This window comes from Hylobates moloch, unplaced genomic scaffold (genome assembly GCF_009828535.3).
Source record: "Hylobates moloch isolate HMO894 unplaced genomic scaffold, HMol_V3 SCAFFOLD_11, whole genome shotgun sequence".
Taxonomy (NCBI): Eukaryota; Metazoa; Chordata; class Mammalia; order Primates; family Hylobatidae; genus Hylobates; species Hylobates moloch.
The window spans coordinates 87,253,945-87,274,586 of record NW_026652286.1 but is presented as its reverse complement, the minus strand read 5'-3'; the positions used below and the strand labels follow the sequence as shown (position 1 = coordinate 87,274,586).

At 38.8% G+C, this 20,642-nt stretch overlaps 1 protein-coding gene, 1 long non-coding RNA gene, 1 other non-coding gene and 1 pseudogene across 3 annotated transcripts in view; 2 read left to right on the top strand and 2 right to left on the bottom strand.

Moving 5' to 3' along the window:
- Positions 1–10,696, top strand: part of NXPE1 (neurexophilin and PC-esterase domain family member 1) — a 39,020-nt gene extending 28,324 nt beyond the window's left edge. The window contains exons 2-5 of the mRNA XM_032167462.1: positions 1,768–2,501; positions 4,770–4,831; positions 9,573–9,785; positions 10,161–10,696. Of these exons, the coding sequence (XP_032023353.1) occupies positions 1,768–2,501; positions 4,770–4,831; positions 9,573–9,785; positions 10,161–10,696 (1,545 nt within the window). The remainder of the gene's footprint in view (positions 1–1,767; positions 2,502–4,769; positions 4,832–9,572; positions 9,786–10,160) is intronic.
- LOC116476966 (uncharacterized) lies at positions 2,164–3,701 on the bottom strand. The gene is made up of 3 exons (XR_004250312.1): positions 3,651–3,701; positions 2,650–2,742; positions 2,164–2,243 (listed from the first exon to the last, which is right to left on the bottom strand). It is a non-coding gene; the product is annotated as an uncharacterized LOC116476966 (long non-coding RNA).
- LOC116477573 (small nucleolar RNA U13) lies at positions 5,433–5,536 on the bottom strand. The gene has a single exon (XR_004250538.1). It is a non-coding gene; the product is annotated as a small nucleolar RNA U13 (small nucleolar RNA).
- Positions 10,697–19,402: 8,706 nt separating the features above from the next.
- On the top strand, positions 19,403–20,060 carry LOC116476208 (NXPE family member 2-like; annotated as a pseudogene).
- The last annotated feature ends 582 nt before the right edge of the window (positions 20,061–20,642 follow it).

Below are 20,642 nucleotides of genomic sequence, written 5' to 3'. Positions count from 1 at the left end.
CCATGAATAAAATGGGCCTGTACTTTTCTTGTATCATACTTACCTAGTTTTAGTATAAAATATATACCATTCTCATAAAATTAATTGGTTTTTCTTTGTTATATAAGTTAGGGATGTCTGTACTCACCAATAAAAGCATCTCAGCCTGTGACTTGTGGAGGTGGGAAAAATAGAAAAAGGTTTATCATCATGATGATTATATTCTTATTCTTACTGTTATATATTACATGATTATTTTCTATTCTATTTTTATATTGTATTTTTATCTATTTTATAATGTAAGTTTTTTATATTTTCCAGATATATATTTTCCAGAGAACCAAAAGGTTCTTTTGGGGGAATTTCATTTATTTGCATCTCTATTTCTTGGTTGTCATTGCCAATGATTTGTCTCTTGGCTTTGCCAAGGTTTTTTCAAAACTTCAACTTGGGTTCTGTTCATCTTTTTTAAATGATATCTCATTGTCTTGTTTCTCCTCTCCTTTGGCTTACTCTGCCACTTTGTTACCAATCACAAGGGTTTTATTGCCTGATGCTGGGGTGCAGTGCAGCCAGGCCTGAATTTTTTTCAAAACTTTATGTGTGTTGTAAAGTGTGAGAGGGGTTGACAACTACTGGTCTATAATCATTCTTCTCAAATCTATCTGATCCTAAGATTGCTTTTGAGGCTTTTGGCAAACATACTCCTGGACAACATAATGTAGTGATTATGACTCAGTTGATCTAGACTGAAGCCTAAGAGTGCATATTTTTAAAAAAACTTGTCAGGTGTATCTGACTACCAGCAAGATTGGAAAATCACTGAATTTGCGTGCTTATAAAACACCGTATAGTGCCAAAAGCGTAAGTGACCTCTGAGGTTGTAGTGATTTCTGAGGTAGAAGTTAAGAGAGGTTTAGGTGGTTTGGGGGAATTTGGGAGACACTCAGCAATCCCGGAAGTGGAGAAAGTATTAGTAAAGAGCAAGAGCTGAAAGACAGGAAGGTCAGCTCCTAAAAATAAAAGAAGTCTTATCAAGGCATCAAAAGCAAGGAAGGGAGTAGCAAGAACTAGAGTTAAAAATAGGCCACAGAAAAAGCCATATTACAAATGGACTTTTACCCAAGAAATTCAAGAAGCCATTGAAGGGGGTTAAGTAGAGAGATGACAAAAATAGAGTTTTGCTTTAAAAACGACTGGTTTAGCTACAGAAGAGGAAATTAAATGGAGAGAAAGCAGGACTGTCTTCCTTGAAGCCTGAAGACTGTCATCATCCTTGAGGTGGCCACTATAATCCAGGAGATAAATGATGGTGGCTTGAACTATGATACAGTTGGAGAGAAAAAGACTACTAAGCATGACTAAAAGGTACAGATGTTACTGGATGTAAGGCATATATGAAAAGAAAGAGTAAACTTATCATCACCAGTTTATTGCTCATAATTATTCTCTGAGCTATATATTTTGGATTGAATATATCTGCAACTGTTCAGACATTCTCTAAAATATTGAGGTAAAAGTGTAAATGTTTACATTTTATACAAAATTGTCACAATTTAAATAATATTGATAATAATATATAATAATATTATATCATCATCATATCTCATTTCCTTATTTCTCTTCTCTTTTGGTTTATTCTGCCACTTTGTTACCAAATATTCAATTTGGTAATAAATTTAATTCAATTATACAAATATTCACTGTAAACAAATATTCAAATGCATAATAAGTAAAAATGACTAGACAGGTTAATTTCATAGTATATCACAATCCTTGTCATTTCAGCTTTGGTCTGCTCTAAACTTATCCATCTCCGTCCATTACTGGAACAACTCCGCAAAGTCCTTATTCCCTAAAACATCACTGATACCATTAAAGCCACTAACAGAGACTGAACTCAGAATAAAGGAAATCATAGAGAAACTAGATCAGCAGATCCCACCCAGGCCTTTCACCCACGTGAACACCACCACCAGCGCCACACACAGCACAGCCACCATCCTCAACCCTCGAGATATGTACTGCAGGGGAGACCAGCTGGACATCCTGCTGGAGGTGAGGGACCACTTGGGACGCAGGAAGCAATATGGCGGGGATTTCCTGAGGGCCAGGATGTCCTCCCCAGCGCTGATGGCAGGTGCTTCAGGAAAGGTGACTGACTTCAACAACGGCACCTACCTCGTCAGCTTCACTCTGTTCTGGGAGGGCCAGATCTCCCTGTCTCTGCTGCTCATCCACCCCAGTGAAGGGGCGTCAGCTCTCTGGAGGGCAAGGAACCAAGGCTATAATAAAATTATTTTCAAAGGCAAATTTGTTAATGGTACCTCTCATGTCTTCACTGAATGTGGCCTGACCCTAAACTCAAGTGCTGAACTCTGTGAATATCTGGATGACAGAGACCAAGAAGCCTTCTATTGTATGAAGCCTCAACACATGCCCTGTGAGGCTCTGACCTACATGACCACCCGGAATAGAGAGGTATCTTATCTTACAGACAAGGAAAACAGCCTTTTCCACAGGTGAGTATACTTTTCATGTAAACTGAGAAGTGTCCCCTGAGAAGTGCGCCAGTCAGAGCTACATTGCCCATTGCAACAATGAGCATGACTCAGAGGCCTCCTCTACTCAAGGTAAAACATGTGGTGTCTTCATGGGGCCTCTACTTACCACTCTAGGCCAAAGTTTGCATTTTCACTATATTGTCCCATTCAGTCATGTGTTTTGCTATAACTGTTCTTCTAGGTGTTCATAGATGTTCCACTGAAAAAAGGATTCCTTGATAAGTGTATGATAACATCTATGCTCCTTCACCTCCCATATCGCATTTTGTTGACTTTGCCCCTTAAATATCTTGGCATTGATCCATTTCTCCCCATGCACAGTGCTGCTATTCAAGTTCAGACCATCATCATCTCATCTAGATTACCCGTACCAGCTTCCCAACTGGTCTCTCTCCCGGCAGTCATACCCTCTCTAATCCATTCTCTACACTGAGTGATATTTCTAAAAAGCCAATTCCTATTGGTTTTCTCCAGTTGATCCCATGATCAGATATTCCTCAGTATATACCTCTCAGGGTGGAGGAGTCCTTCTTACTCCTCATGTTGTGACCTAGTGATTCCTGCAAACCCCTAGTTCAACAGGCCTCCACAAACCAGGGTGGAAGCATGTTTCCTCTATCAATCATGGCTGTGGCGATGCCATGCTTTTCTCCTCCAACTCACAGAGGCTCACTTCCTGGTTTCCCTGTTATCCACTAACCTGAAAACCACTTTGTTGATTAGAATAAACCATCAGGGTCACTTCATGGGCCACTTTGAGGACTTGCAAAGGGTAACTATCTGTTATCACAAATCCCAGAACTGTGAGCCAAGGCCTAAGACATCTATCAGTTCCAGAGACTTTTGCTCATTTGCTAACTTTCCATAAGTCTCAAAGGGTGAGTCCATTTCCTTTTCTCTTTCAATTCTGCCAGTACCCTTTTATTTCCCCCATGAAGATTTATTTTTCCTCAGCTTGGCGATAGAGTAGAATGCTAGGTTCACAGCAATCCCTTTCTAGCAGTTTTCAAAGTCAAGTTTAGAGTCTTTTTTCCATAAGCTTTCAAAAAAAATATGCTAAGAGTAGGCACCAAACATAACAAAATAACATGTATTCCAGAATCTTACCTCATTATCCAAGTTTTGGCTCCTGATCTATAGTCCCTGGCTCCCTTCTGAAAAGTAAAAGCACAGTTAAGTTTCTGTTCCCTCCCTTTTATCTCTGATGGTACATCTCATCAAATCTCTTCCTACCCATCAACCATCCTTATGCCTAAATCCTAGTAAGGATGAAAACATGCTGATCCTTTCTCTTCTCAGGATGGCACCTGGAGAGACATCCATAGCAGGGAATCACGTACCACTTATATCTGTTATATTTGGCACCTGGTTCCCCATTCTCCCCTTAATCCCTTTCTTCCTTTCTCCACTTACATGGCCATATATAGAGGTTTGAAACAAAGTGTGAGTAAGAGCTTTCAAGCAGGAAGAGTCATCTTTCATCAGCTGGAAGAAAGAAATGTAAGGTACATTTATTACACATCAGATTCAACACTACTTTCTGCCAGTCACTTTGATAGATATTAAGGATACAGCAGTGGACCAGACACACACATTACCTTCCTTCATAAAGCTTATGATCTTCAGAAAGCAAGTTTGTCAGAAAAGTCAAAGGTAATCATAGCAGGAAATGTGGATTAAAATAAAGCAGAGGCCCTCTGATAAAAGGTCTACCTGCCATCCAAAAAGGCTGGATTCCTTGGGTACATGATGGGGAGACAATAAAGGGATGTAAGCAGTAGTGCAGTTGGATTTGCAGTGAGAAAGGGTGCTCTGGCAGTAGGATTGAAAAATTTAGGTGGGATAAAACTGAGACTTGCAAGACCAATTAGAGGCTCACAGTAATCCAAGCAAACTATTCTGCAAACTTGAATAGGAGATGTGGAAGCAGAAAGAGAAAACTTGTAAATTTGATAAATATTTTGAATCTAAAATTCCAGGACACACTGATTACATGTGGCAGATCGGTAGAGCTGCTTTGGACTTCAGGTGCTCTCAGCAGGGTAGAAAGTCTTCCAAAATCCTCACTCATTTACAATACCCAATATATCTAAAATTTACAACAATAATAATAGCTTCCAGTTATAGAAAATTAAAAATTTTCCTTCACTCACAAGCAGATGATTCACCTATGTTACGTGGGCAGAGAGCAGGCTAATTTATTGTTCTATTTTTTTTTTTTTGAAGGTCCAAAGTGGGAGTTGAAATGATGAAGGATCATAAACAGATTGATGTCGCTAATTGTAACAGTAAGTTGGCTCCGTCCTGAGTTAGGTGATGCTCAGAGGAAACTTTATCAGCATTAACCTAAGTAATTGTAGTTCTCCTGGAGCACAATTCCTAGCAGATGTCTCTGATGTCAACCATGCTGGACTTTCAAGGGAGAAATTAACTCAAGGAAATGATTTCAAAATTTTTATAGGAGATTACATCTTGACATATCCAAAAGGAGAAAGTATTAGTATCCTACATTCGTGTTTAAACCTGAGAGTTCATCTCCTAGAGTCTAAGGCACTGTGCACATGTCTTTGAAGGATGGATATCTACAGCTTCAGAGTAGGAACACTTTCGGTTTTGGTTTTCTAACCCTCTGTTGGCATAACCCCCTAACATTTAGTTGATGCAATTACCAATTTTATATGGAGCTTTCATCTGTATATGTTTTAAAGACAAACACAAAGCCATGTTACTTGTGAAAGAATACTTATACTACCTTAGCTTTACAACAACTTTTTATAAAGTCTATCTTAGTTTACCGATAACATCCATCATGATACTTACTTCAACTCATAATAATTTATTGCCGCCATTTATTAATTTATTCTGCAAATGTTTACTTATTTTTCCTCACATCATACGAGTAATGTGCTGATGTCATAACAAGGTTTAAAGGAGGCACATCTCACACATGAGCATGAAAACCCAATCATCATGCTTCTGTACTACAAAAGGATCAGCAAACATTTACTGAGCACTGAATAGATATCAGCCATTATGGACAAATGGAGAAGAATAAATGCTCAGCTTGCAATGTGAAAGACATTCAACCTACAAACTCTATGTAGACAGTAAAGAGGCAAAAGAGCTTATGTTAAAGTTGGTATTTGACTGAGTCCTGAAGGATATGTGTAGTCAGAGAATGAAGAAGAGAAACCTCATAAAGATCATGGGTAGTGTTGCCGGATTTAAGCAAATAATAATACAGGGAATCAAATGAATATGAGTAATTTCTAATTGCCTGTCATATATACATTGAGAAAAGGGGAAAATATTACATGGGCCATACTTACATTAAAAAATTATTCCTTGTTAGAAGTAATACAAATTTAATATGGTGTCCTGTATTTTTTATCTAACTCTTTTTATCTGATAATTCCAGTCATGAGCAAAGTCATCATGGACTTGTTCAATAGGCCAATGGGGTGAGCATATTGTGGAATGTAGCAGAGGATAAGCCTAGAAAGAGAGGAAGAACCTAATCATGAAGGTTCTCAAGTGCCATGCTGAGGATTTCAGTGATTATTCAGTAGACTTGAAAGCCACAGAAACCAACTGAGGAAGACAGTGGTATGATCCACTTTGTGCTTTAAAATGCAAATTCACAATTTAACAAAATGCATGATCTGCAGAAAGGCAATTTAAAATGTCACTAAGGAATATAAAATAAAATTCATATAAATAGAAGGAAAAAACACTGTCTCTAGATGGGATGACTTTATATTTAAAAGAATGTCGGTTGTCTATGTATCATTTTCTTATTGCTGCTATAATAAAGTGGCTTTAAAAAACAAAAATATATCATCTTATAGTCTGTAGTCCAGATGTCCAATGCTGGTCTCACTGAGCTAATCCCAAGGTAGAGCAGGAGCATGTTCCTTCCTGGAGGCTCTAGGGGAGAATCTGTTCCTTTGCTTATTCCAGGTTTTTAAGGCTGCCCACATTCCTCGTAGCCCTTTTCCTCTATCTTCAAAGCCACAGCCAAGGGTCAAGTTTTCCTGTCACATCTTTGACCCACTCTTCTGCCTCCCTCTTCCACTTTTGAGGACCAGTGACATTAGATTGGGCCTACCCATGTAATCCAGGATAGTCTCTCCATCTCAAAGGCCATACCCTAGTCATATCTGGAAAAGGCAACATTGTTGTGGGAATTAAGGGACAGGAGAGACCAATGGATGGAACATGAGGATTTTATTTAGGTAGCTACCTGCCCAGCAGATTAACTTACAAAGGCTGAGCCCCGAACAAAGACAGGGCTTGACTCTTATACATGTACCTGAAAGGGTATTGGCTAGCTTGAATATACACTTCACTAAACGGTGCAAAACCTACAGGGTGGGCAAGCAAGCTTACAGAAGCAGAACAAAGGCAGTTTATCAAACAGTGACAGGTTTTATAACTCATGCCAGGTGTTGCAACTCAGGCATATGTTGTGACCTTTGCTGTGCTGCACAGAAGGGAAAAACAGGAACTTACAAAACTTGCAAAGATAATTGTGAGAATAGTAAGGAGGGAAGGGGGAAGCTGAATGAGAAAAACTTGTTTTTCCCAACCTTGCTTCAGGATGGGAGGGAGAGACTCTGGAGCCCATCCCTTCTGGGACCCAGCTCTGCAGACAATGCTACCAAAGCCTTGACAGAGCCCTGCCCTTCCCTGGGTCTTAGAGTGGGGTCAGCCTAGTACAGGAAAACTTGTTTTTCTTTTTCTATCTTCTGCTTCAACATATTCACATGTTTTAAGAATTAGGATGTGGATATCTTTGGGGGACTATTAGTCTCCCTATCTAATCAAAAATATAATGGAATCTATTTCTCAGTGGGCAGGTCTATGCAAACCTACTCCCAAAGTTTGAGGAAGCTGAGAGGCCAGAGAAGAATCTGACACATACACATCCAGTTTCTCAGAAAGAAATATTTAGTGGAGACTTACAAGCAGAAGCCATGTTCATGTCTCCATTGTTGAGACAAGATGGTGGATCTCCACACCATTACCCCCAGACCCAGGGCTTACAGAGCATAAGGGAAGGGTGGTTCAGATGGGATGTACAGGACAATTGAAATACAATACCACCAAGGCTGTTTGACCTAAGGGCAAGATTTACCATCAGTATCTGCTGTTATACAAGAAACAATAGATAAACTGGGGTTAATCAGGAGCCAACATAGCAGATTAGCATCTAAAATGGAATTGCTTTTGCCTGATAAACAGAATCCTGATATTATTACCCACATACTGTTCAAAATGCTCAAGCCTATTCTAAAATTATTAAGTAAAATAAACATGTAAGAGTAATCATAAGCAAATTTGTTATAAGTTTGAGGCGTGGCAAAATGAATACCTGACACACAAAGATTACACAACATAGGGTTTACAACAATACACTTACAGGCTATGTTCTCAGCAAAGTGTGCCAGTACAGTATTAGGATACAGAATACTTAATAACTATGAATCTCAAGTTTCCAGGGTCATGGTATTCAATCATCTAGGGTGCAATGCTATCAAGCCTCATAGAAACCCATCAATATCACACTGTAATTCCAACATAATTATAGGATTATACAAACTCCCTTTAGTAAGCCACATCACCAGGACTTAAGACCTATTCCAGGTGCACTTTCCAATTCTGCCACCAGCACCGTTTTGCCACTTTGTCCATAGGTTACAAATACAATACAACCATGTAATGATGCACTATTCTGTGGACATAGGCAGCCAGAGACTGCAAGGTCTCTGAGGAACTAAGCAAGGAGGGTAAAGCAGAAACTGCTGATGGTTCCCCAATATTCACTGCCTCCTCCTTCTTTAGTAATAGAAACTAGTTTGTGGCTAGACCCATCGCCATCCTTTCTTATATCTAGTTGTGGCCATGACTAAGTTTTTTCCAGGAGTGTGAGTGGGAAACTTCTAGGTCATGCTTTAAAAGCAAAACAATTGGCCCTCCCTATCCATTTCTTCCCTTACCACTAGCCAAACTTTAGATATAATGTGAGAACGGCAAGAGCCAAGTTAGACCATGAGATTAAAGCCACATGGTAAGAATGTCATAGCCACAATACAGAAGGAACAAGAGTCCCTGACACCAGGCAATGGCATGTTAGCCCTGGCTTTCTCACTCCAGGCCTGTTACGTGAGACAGAAATAATCTTTTATTTTTAAGTCATTATTATCTTGGCCTTCCTTACAGCATTGAAACTGGTTTCCTATCTCATACAGAACGTAGTATCAGTACAGAAGTCCTGATATAACAAATCCTAAAATACAAGGCATTGGCTCAGTGATGGGATGGCAGCATAGAGAGTGGCAAGGAAACATGACAGGAGAAATTGGACGCCCTTTTTTATGCCATAACAAAACATTTGTTGCACTGCTACCTACCTGTAATAGAAGGCAGACCATGTGCAAACAGAGCCTGAAACTCTAGTGAAACTTCCTGGAATATCTCAGAATATTGGTTTGTATTGGATGTTGCATGCTGCTTTTAGCAAAGTCGGTTTTAAAAAAATTTGTCAAGCTAGGTGACTATTACACTATTTGAGGTTTTTATTTTTAATGTACATATTTCAAGCCATTTTTTGAACATGGAAAAATTAAGATTATTCATTCCTTCATTAATGAAACAAAGGTAAATAATTTTATACAACAGCACCAACTGGCAGACCAGTAACATCATTCGGGTAAGAGACAAAGACAGAAGTCAACACAGAATCAGGAAAAAAGGATAGAACATCAAAGAAAGGATAGAACTTCAAGATTTAGCTAATGACCAAATTTAGGAGAAAAGGAATTAGACAGGAGGCAAGATGACTGAAAATCTCTTAAAGGAATAAGCAGAAGTGCCTGAAGCAAAGCTAATGATCAAAGAACAGGACTAGAAAGGGGAAACAGGCATTACAGGAAGGCGGAAAGACAGCAAGAAAATGAAGCACCAGGAAAGAAGGCTAGATGTCTAACTTATGCCAATAAAATCATTTACAAGTGTCTTTGTTACCAGAGAGTGAAAAAATAGAAGAGAAATGCCAAGTTGGAATGAAGCCTCCTGTCCCTGGTGGTTATACTTTACGAGGAAAATGGATAACAACATTTTGCAACCAGGTTCAGTTAGACACAATTAAGATAAATGGCTGTTTGAAAGGCAAACTCATTTACCTCCTGGGAGACTCTACGCTACGTCAGTGGATCTACTATTTACCCAAAGTTGTAAAAAGTAGGTACTTACTTTATATTCTCTTAGAAATTCAGGCTGGTTTTAAAGTACTTTTAATGAGGTCTCTATTCTCTCATTTGAGCTATTTTGTTTTTTACTTCATTTAGCTTTTTGGATTTGAACCTTTAAATTTAAAATGTATTTTATTCCTTCTTTCATAAGAAATGTTGGTCCTCTTTTAAAATTCCAGTGAAAACTTTACACTTTTGATTGACATTTTACATGTATGAACTGGGGGTACTGTACCCTAGAGAGTAGAAAGGCTCCAGTGAGCAATTATCTAGATGGGGTGGGTATTTTAAATGATAGGACATTCTTTTTCATGAATATTAACCATTATCTTCTATTTAAAACATCTATTTATTTTTTTATCAGCACTAAAGTTTTTTGATCTTCATGAAACTGGACTTTTTAAGAAACATTTGCTTCTGGATGCAGAAAGACACATTCAGATTCAATGGAAAAAACATAGCTATCCCTTCGTCACTTTCCAGCTCTACTCTCTGATAGATCATGATTATATCCCTCGGGAAATTGACCGGCTATCAGGTGACAAAAACACAGCCATCGTCATCACCTTTGGCCAGCACTTTAGACCATTTCCCATTGACATTTTTATTCGCAGGGCCATCGGTGTCCGAAAGGCTATTGAAAGACTGTTCCTAAGAAGCCCAACCACTAAAGTGATTATTAAAATGGAAAACATCAGGGAGATGCACATAGAGACAGAGAGATTTGGAGACTTCCATGGTTATATTCATTATCTTATCATGAAGGATATTTTCAAAGACCTCAACGTGGGCATCATTGATGCCTGGGACATGACCATTGCATATGGCACTGATACTATCCACCCACCTGATCACGTGATTGGAAATCAGATTAACATGTTCTTAAACTACATTTGCTAAGGGATAAATACTATACAAAATCACTAGGAACCAATCTCTGCACATAATCGCACGTGTATTGTAAAGTAAGTTTTATTCATTTTAGGAACTAAGGAAAATAAATTTAAAAGAATCTGTTTGGGGAGGAAGGCTATGTAGGGACAATGACAACTGATATGGGATGCAAAACCAAGAGAATCAGACATGAAGAATGACTATACCATGCCTGGTTCTGATGCTTGTTTAAAATATTAAAGAAGTTTTTTAAAAGCCATGTTATTAAGCTGATTTGAAAATATCTGTACAAATTCATGATGCTTTCTATTTCCAATAGAGATATTTCCTAGCTCTGTCTATTTAAAAGGCCTAGAAGCAATGATAACTCATTAGCAATAATCACTCCTAGCACCCTGACTGTGATCTCTAAGAACTCTTCCTCAATAAAAGAAAAGAGGCAGCCTTGAAGGGAAGGCTGATTCCAGGACTGGAACAGAAAATATATATATCATGAGCCTGGACATCTTGTTATGCCAAAAAGCAAATAATCAAAGACAAATGGAATCATATCATGGAATAGAGGAGGTAACCCAAAGGAGTCTCTTCATTGGTCATAGATAGATTAGTTTTAGCATCAAAAAGACTAATGACTGCAGTTAATTGAAATACATAATATATAAAATCCATAAGGTCATAACAATACAAAAAGAGACATGCAAGAATAAAAGCAAAACCTCTCATGTGTCGTAAGTGGAGTTGGGTAAACCCTTATTTTGAAAATTGGCAACAAAAGGGAAATATATGAACATTTATCCTCTTTCTTGTTAAAGAGAAAATCAATAACCCTAATAGATAAGGGAAATTTCTTCTTTTTGGAAGAATTATAGCTAATAGTACAGAAAGAATGACAGAATTTGGAAGGCACCATTTAAAACCTTCTACTCAAATAAGTAAATAATGCAGAGATCATCAGTGAATGAACTTTTTTAAAAGGTTTGATTGGAACTTTACTATGGATATAGCAGGCTGTCACTTCTGAATCCACTGCTCAAACTTAGCTTTATTAACTTTAAAGCTTTATTAACAGCAGGACAACTGGTCATTATGTCCTACATGATTGGATGCAATGTAAAGTATACAACACCACCTATGAAGGAGCGAGGTCTGTAAGAAAGATGCTCAATTTGGAAGTCATCAGTATATATAGGTGCCTGCTAAAAATGAGGAGGTGGTAATATTTTCTCACACACAAAGGGAATTCTCACACACTCTTGGTGGGAATTTAAGTTGGTACAGCCATTGTGGAAAACAGTATGGCAGTTCCTCTAAAAACAGAACTACCATATGACCCAGCAATCTCTCTGCTGAGTATCCCAAAGGAAATGAAATCAGCACTTCATAGAGATATCTGCATTCTCATGCTCATTGCAGCATTATTCACAATAGCCAAGACAGAGAAACAACCTAAGTGCCCATCAATAGATGAACAGATAAATAATTTGCAGTATATATGTACAATGGAATATCATTCAGCCTTACAAAAGGAGATGCTGCTATATTTGCAGCCACATGGGTGAACCTGGAGGACGTTATGCTAAGTAAAATAACAATATTGAAGGAAAGAAATAATACTGAAAGAAAAATATTGCTTGATCTCACTTATATATGGAACTTAAAAACTACACATAGAAACAGGGTAGAATGGTAGTTATCCAGGCTGGGAGGAAGAGAAAACGGGGAGATGTAGGTCAAAGGGTACAAACTTGCAGTTCTATTGGATGAATGTCTAGAGAGCTAATGTACAGCATGAGAACCATAGTTAATATTGTATATGGAAAATTTGCTGAGAGACTAGATTTTAGGTATTCTACCTCGATTAAAAAGGTAATTGTGGCCAGGAGCGGTGGCTCACGCCTGTAATGCCAGCACTTTGGGAGGCCAAAGCGGGCGGATCACGAGGTCAGGAGATTGAAACCACAGTGAAACCCCGTCTCTACTAAAAATACAAAAAAAATTAGCCAGGCATGGTGGCAGGCACCTGTAGTCCCAGCTACTCGGGAGGCTGAGGCAGGAGAATAGCATGAACCCGGGAGGCGGAGCTTGCAGTGAGCCGAGATCACGCCACTGCACTCCAGCCTAGGCTACAGAGCGAGACTCCATCTCAAAAAACAAACAAACAAAAGGTAATTGTGCAGTGATGAATATGTTAATATATTGACTATAGTAATCATTTCACTATGCATATGTATATCAAAACATCACACTGTATACCTTAAATGTATGCAATAAAAAATAAGATACATATATACAATTTTTTAAATGTCCCACACACAAGACAAATACGTGTTCAAATACATCAGTCTCTGAAGCCTCTGCACCACTCTACATACACACTGCTCCTTCTGACTAGAATGCCCTCCTGCCCCTCCTTCCACCTGTCAAACTCCCAATCACCCTTTAAAACCAGTTTGAATTATTTTCTTCTGTGAAGCTTTCCCTGACACCCCGAGAAAGAATAATGTTTCCACAGTGTTTTGTCATTTACTCCATAAAAGAAACAAAAACATGTATTTTTAAAAGTATCTGTTATCTCTAATAGCTTGTAAACATCTTGAGGAAAGAGACTAAGTTTTGCTTCTTTTTCCCCCAAAGAGAACTTTATTAAAACATTTGCCATCTCTTTAGAAAGAATTTTTACCAACTGTTTAGAAAGCTCCAGAATCTACAACCAAGAATAAGTGTTAATGGGATAAGAACCAATGAGAGGACAGCATATGATGCTGAAATGTAACTTTATTATTAATACAAATTCAATGGGCTCACAGAATGAACCCTTTTGCCAAACTGGGGGGAAAGCATTTTCCGTAAAGTATCTTTAGAAAAATATGTATAATTTGAAAAAATGGTTATCCAAATTTAACATTTGTCATATAAAAGTCTCATAAAATGTGTGTGGCTGTGTTTCTCAAGATTGTGGGGTCAATTCTGTCACGCTATCGGCAACCTTGGTCACATTATGCCTGGACATTCTGGTTTTGTTCTTGGGGTTAATAATGGTTGTGGTCTTATAAGAAAAGGAAATCTGGAAGTCTTGTCCCTGTTATTAATACGCATGTCATTACCAATAAAAGTGATTTGTTGATATGCTAAACAGGTTGAAAAAGCTGTCACTTTGCATGAAATTAACTAGGGAAATACTTCTTTATAGCATGAATATGTAAATGTTCAAAATTTCACAGTAAACTCAAGAAATTAATTTCTAGTTCTCTCACCTTGCATCCAATATAAGTGCAAATTAACTTACATTTAACCTTCCTGGGCTGAGGTAAGTAAATTTGCAAACACAGAGTTAAAAGCTTCCTTTTTATTCCCCAAAAACATTTCTGTTAATTCACAGCCCTTCCCTGGATGAGTCAAGATTTTTGACACTCTGAGGGGTCACCACGGAGCAAAGGACACCTCAGAGCAAAGTGATGGTCTCCCCAATTCTCAATTCCCCCTTCTATCTATTCAATTTCCAACAATTAAGATTTCAATTTCCAAATATATCCAAAAGATCTTCAGACATCCGGACAAGAACCCCATTCACAAAAACAAGGTGCTCTTACACACAGTAAAAACATTCCCTTTTTGTCAAGGTTTATTTTTCCAGTCTTCACCTAAGGCTGGTAGCTGGCAGCATCTTCTTTAAAGATAGGATTTTCCTTCATTGAAATATTCCATGTGGCCCTTTGGCTATCTAGGCATGTTTTACAGCCTAAAGGTATAACACTTAGAGCACAGTGCAATGGCTGTGGGGCTGAATGTGCTGAGCTAATCCTAAAGTTTTCTGTACCTCTCAGCAGATCTCGGAGACGCAAGGCAGATGTTGCTGAGCACAGTGATCCCCGCCACTGCTTCTGGTCTCAAAGCCTGAATTGTGTTAATTGCAGCTCTTGGTAAGGAAAAAGGAGTGCTGGTGTGAAGATAAGCACCAAATAGCAGTGGGCCACATTCAACCCAAAATTTATACCCAGAGTGTGGGAACACTTGGGTTCCATCATCGCATACTACAGAGCCTGCTCCAACCTCACAGGAAGCCAAGCCATCCAGGCACCTATGCATCTCGTGAACTTGTTCCCAGCATTCCTAAGGGTCACTTTGTAATCCACGGCATGTGCCTCTCCCTGGTACTTGTGTGGCTATAACAAAAAGGAGGACTAGCAGATGCAAAGCTGTGGGAGCAGAGCCACCAGGGGTGCAGCTGGGGCCTCCGTCAGGGCATGGTTTACGAAGGCCCCTAAGTGGTCTGTGTGCCACTTTGATGTCAGTTTCCCAGCAAGCCTCCTTCTCCCCTTACTTCCTGACCTCCAACCTGTGGTTTCTCTATTCTCCTCCAACTCACCAGAGTGGAGGAAGCATATTCCATGGAGATGCACAGCTGTGATCCCAGCTCCATGCTGGGAACCATTTTATTCATCTTTAGTCCTTAGAACTGGGCCCAGCACGTAGTAGCAAGCAATAAATATTTGTCAAATAAGTGATGCTGTATCTCTGTGTATCTAGAACATGACATAAAACAGAAGATAAATGGTAGTGTACATAAAAAAGGGACACAGCACATTTCAGAAATTAATCAAAAATAAATTTTCTGTGAACTGAGAGAAGGAAGAATCAAAATAAAACAGAGTAGCACCATGATCATCTACGAACAAGAGACCAAAATGCTGTGTTTATAGTGAGAATAATCATGGCAACTTCTTTCCACCTCCTGATTTCTGGGTAAGGGAGGAGGGATATGGAGCTGACATTATTGTGTAGGGAAGGGACAAATAATGTAAGAAGCAGGAAACCTGGGTCTTCCAAAACATTTACATACAGCCACTAATTGCCTTGTCTTCAAGTTCCCTCCTTTTTGATTATGCTAATGATATATACTGAGAACCTGAAAGATCCCAACGGAGAAGACATTGAAGCAGCTGTAAGGAAGAACAAGGTTCTGGTCTGAGAATCATTTATTCAATAAACATGGATTTACTCATCAACTATTACACGGTAGGCCTCGAGATGAGGACACAGTGCTGAACAGGACAGGTGTGGTCCCTGTCCTCATTAACGATGATATAGAGAGAATACCAGTAAGTATCAGGCTATGGCAATACTGCATGATGCCCGCTATGGAAGGGGCCCAGGGTGAACACGTGGGTCACCCACCCCAGGGATGGGGGCTTGGGGAAAGCGTCCCAGATGAAGTGATATCTAAGCCAAGACTAGAAGAAGAAGTAGGGCTCAGAGAGGCAGAAGAGAAGGGACAGAGAAAGTAACCCAGAGGGAAAGGTGGGAAAGCATTCCAGAAGGAACGGCATGTACAAAAGGGACAATCTTTTCATGTGGCTTTGTGTCCAGTTCCTCTCCTTGTGTGTGCTCTTATTTTCAGATAAGATGATTTGTAAAATAATGTGGCATTTCTGTTAAGGCTCATTATATAGATCATTTTTACAACTGTCGGAATTCCAAAAAAGTTTTTCAATAATAATAATAATAATAAGGCTTACTTTCTCCACTTATGGAATAAAATCTATCTCAGAATTCAATCTATCCCAGGTCAGACCAAGAGCATAGCATTAAATTGTCTGATGATGAATTATGGACATGTAGGTTTTTATTAATTGGGAAAGATTTGATACTCCGTCACTGTATCTATAATTTTGTAACCTGAGAGACCAAGGTAAGCAAGATGGATAGAGTTAAATCTGTTTTCTCTTAACTTGTGACTCCTACTAAATTTTGAATTGCTCTTGAGTAGGCTCTTGAGTGTCCTACCCTTGCCTGAATGTCCCTACGACACCTAGTTTAGGACAGAGTCCAGGAGCTTTTGTGTGCTCCTCAGTCTCTCCACCAACCCTAGGATTGCATTCAAGTAAAATTAACAGCAACAGCGCACCCCCACCCCAAACACAACTGGGAGCAGAAACGTTAGATCACAGGCTTAGCAACAGACTGCTGGATTTGAATTTTGAGTCTGGTAGTTATTAACTGTGTGGCTATAGGCAAAATACTTAACATCTTCTTGCTTAATTACCTAATCTGTAAAAGCAACATAAGATAGGACTGACCTCACAGCATCTATTGTTTGCCTCATATTCACTGAATGATCAGGTATCTGGCTAAATCTTCATCTTTTCCCAAAACCTTTCCATTTGGCCCCCTCTAAATCAATTCAAAATTGAAGCTTTATGGTGATTTTTCCTTTGAAATACCAGTACCTGCAAATCTAATGTCTTTTGACAACCCACTTTGAGAGCCACACCTTGAACCTTGTTATCACCTGAATTGCTCTACTTCAGAAAGACTGCCCTTTCATACTTACTTTCTAACCACAGCCTCTCACTCTTCTTTATTTCCTATAAGCTCATTCTCATTGCACCTCCCAGAAACTCTGAATTCAGTCACAGATTCAGTAAACAAAAATAGATCAAATGCCAGGCACTGTTTCCTTGTTTCTTCCCTTTTCTTTGATCTTATCAGATCCCTTCTGGTTCCAATTTCCTTTTCTTCCCAACCAGGGCCCTACAGTTAATTATTTGAACTATTTTCTCTGCTACACCCTCAAATTCGCTGAACACATGTTTTTCTGTTTGAAGTCTCAGTTTTCTCTCAGTTTCCTCAAAGGAAAGCATATATTAATTCTTAATTTGTCTCTTGGATAGTTTCATCCTTCTGAAGGTTAAAGAAGTAATAAGCAAAATTGTTTCTCTAGATCTTGTACATTACTGGAGGTTACAAGTTAATTTGTATTCTCACCTCATACCACATATCAAATAGATCCCAGGTTATTTATAGATTCAACTTTTTAAAAAATCCAACTATTACAACAAACTCAGGGGATATAGTTCTCATATGCTCTTCTTTAAAAACATAAAAGACTAGCTTCAGCTAAACAAGAGATAAATGATAAAGACTCTTAAAAACAGAATGATGACAAGTACTGAATCCACTTAATTATAGTACTAACCAAAGAACAAAATAAAACAAAACTATGGATATTATAAAGGAAAAACAATGTAAATATTACATACTATGACAATACAGAAACGTTGCAAATAAAAAAAGTTGGTGAAGGACAGGTGGAGATACTTCCTTAACATTTTTAGCCTCATTTTAAAAGATATTACTTAATATATTAACGAGATACATATATAGATATAGTTTATTAAAACATGTTTTTAAGAAAATAGATGTGAACACAAAGATAAATAAGCAAAAAATATAGTCACAGAGAGGAAAAAGTTGGAGCAAGGAAGTATAAATAAATATTTTAGTCACTGTTTATGCTAGGGAGTCAACAAACACTGCTGAATAAAGAAAAGATTAAGTATTTTATGTAAATATATATATATGTATTTGTATGTTATGTAAAGAAAATCAGAGCTGGACATGGTACTTCATGCCTCTAATCCCAATACTTTGGGAGGCTGAGGTGAGAGGATCACTTCAGCCCAGGAGTTTGAGACCAGCTTGGGCAACATAGTGAGACCTCATTCCTACAAAATATCAAAAAATTAGCTGGGTGTGGTGGTGCATGCTGATGGTCCCAGCTACCTGGGAGGCTAAGGCAGGAGGATCACTTGAGCCCAGGAGATGGAGGCTGCAGTGAGCCATGATTGTGTCACTGCACTCCAGCCTGGGCGATAGAGTGGCCCTGTCTCAAAAAAGAAAGAAAGAAAGATAATAAAGATAATCACCAGAACAAAAACACAAACCTTTCTATTTTTCAGAACAGGGCATGCTTTTAAACTTCAATATAGTAATTCCATTTCCAGGATGCAAATACAAGATTATACTTTCAATACTGTAATAGCAAAAGACTGAGAAAATCTAGACGTCCTGCAATGAGAGACTGCTTAAATAATCCATACAGTAGAATGCTGCACATCCATCTTAATGGATGACTGAGGGAGTTCAACATGTACTGAAATGAAAAGATATTCAAAATACATCGTTACATAAAAAAGCAAGGCACAGAACAACGCATTTTACTTAAAAAAGAAAATATATGTTATGTATGCATGTACACATACCTATGTACACATAGATTCTAGACAGGTATTTATAAGGAGGATAAGAGTGATTAATTTGGGGGGTAAAACTATGTGGCAAGAGACAAGAATGAAAGAGAAATTTATTTCCACACTTCATTCCTTTTTGTGTCTTTTGAGTTTTGTACCACGCTCACATGATACCCATTCAAAATTAAATGAATTTTTACAAAAAAGTCTTTGCATTTCACTGTTGAAAATGTTAATTTTTTCATTATGATTTTTCCTTTCATTCTATTAAGACTCAGAAGCACTGCAATATTTCTTAATAATTACTTCTTTCAATTTGCTATTGTAACCATTTTTTAATCAAATAATTTTTTCTCAGCCATATATTTTTAGGTTCAGTGGGTTTTTTAAATGGGTTTTTAACATCCTATGGAATAAGTGGTTAAAGTACAAATGGAACAACTGACTCGTGTGATTTACTCAAAACTTTCAGCATTTTAATTATGGCCAATTTCTAGATTGAACACTTCAGTAGTTATATATGAATAAAGATATAAATCCATTATTAAGGTTAATGAAATAAGGACAGGTTCAGCTTCATACACATAATAAGTCACATTCTTTGCCATTTCAGTTTTGGTGAAGACAAGAGATGCCTATCTTTCTTCATCACAGGGATACCTTCCTAATATTCTCTCCTACCATGAAGCACCACTGTTGTCCAGAAGTTTCAGCAGCAGAGACTAAGCTAAGAATAAAGGAAATCATGGAGAAACTAGACCAGCTGATCCCACCCAGACCTTTCACCCACATGAACACGACCAGCAGTGCTGCACACAGCACAGCCACCATCCTCAACCCTCGAGACACGCACTACAGGGGGGACCAGCTGGACATCCTGCTGGAGGTGAGAGACCACTTGGGACACAGGAAGCAATATGGCAGGGATTTCCTGAGGGCCAGGATGTCCTCCCCAGCCCTGATGGCAGGTGCTTCAGGAAAGGTGATCAACAATGGCACCTAACTGATCAGATTTACTTTGTTTTGGGGGGCGTCAGATACCCCTGTGTCTGCTGCTCACCCAACCCAGTGAAGGAGCATTGACTCTCTGGAGGGCGAGACACCAAGACTGTGACAGGATCATCTTCACGGGCCAGTTTTCCAGTGGCGCCTCTCAGGTCAATACTGATTGCGCTCTGGTTTCAAACTCAAGTGCTGAATTGTGCCAGTACCTGCATACCCAAGAAGCCTTCTACTGCATGAGGCCTCAACGTGTTCCCTGAGAGGCCGTGGCCCATGTGACTACCTGTGTCACCTTTCACACAAGATTAAACAATCCTTCCAACACAATGTTCAAGTAGGCAGGATGTTTTCCTATAACAACTGCCCCAATCACTTTAATTAACAGTGAACATGGCAATCTTTGTGTCCAAATACACATTGGGTACCAGCCTTGTTCTTCCAAAGGTCACAGTCCTATCAGGTGACGTTCCCCACACAGCTGCTCTCTTTAGTCCTTCAAGCCTGAGGATGGATGGCTCCCGACTATCGCGAGCCCCAGAGTGCTGCATCACCTCTTGTTGGTGTCCTTCAACTCCACCCTTTATTAAACTTCGGTGGCTACCAAGTTTGATGCTAACATCCATTTCCTGCTGGGACCCTGACTGACCCAGAGGAAGCTTCATGTGACATGTACTGAAAGTGTTCACAAAACTGACAGAAGACAACATGGCTGGGAATTAGATGGGGCGGGGGGGGAAGTGACAAAAGATGAGGCAGGAAGGTGTCCAGGGCCAGCCGGATCATGGAAAATCTATTAAAGGAGTTTAGAGTTTATTTCAAGTAAAACAGGAAGCTATCCAAGCATCCCATTCAGAAACATTTTTCTTTTTTCTTATTAACTTGTATTTCATTGAACTTATACATACACATTATCCAAAACA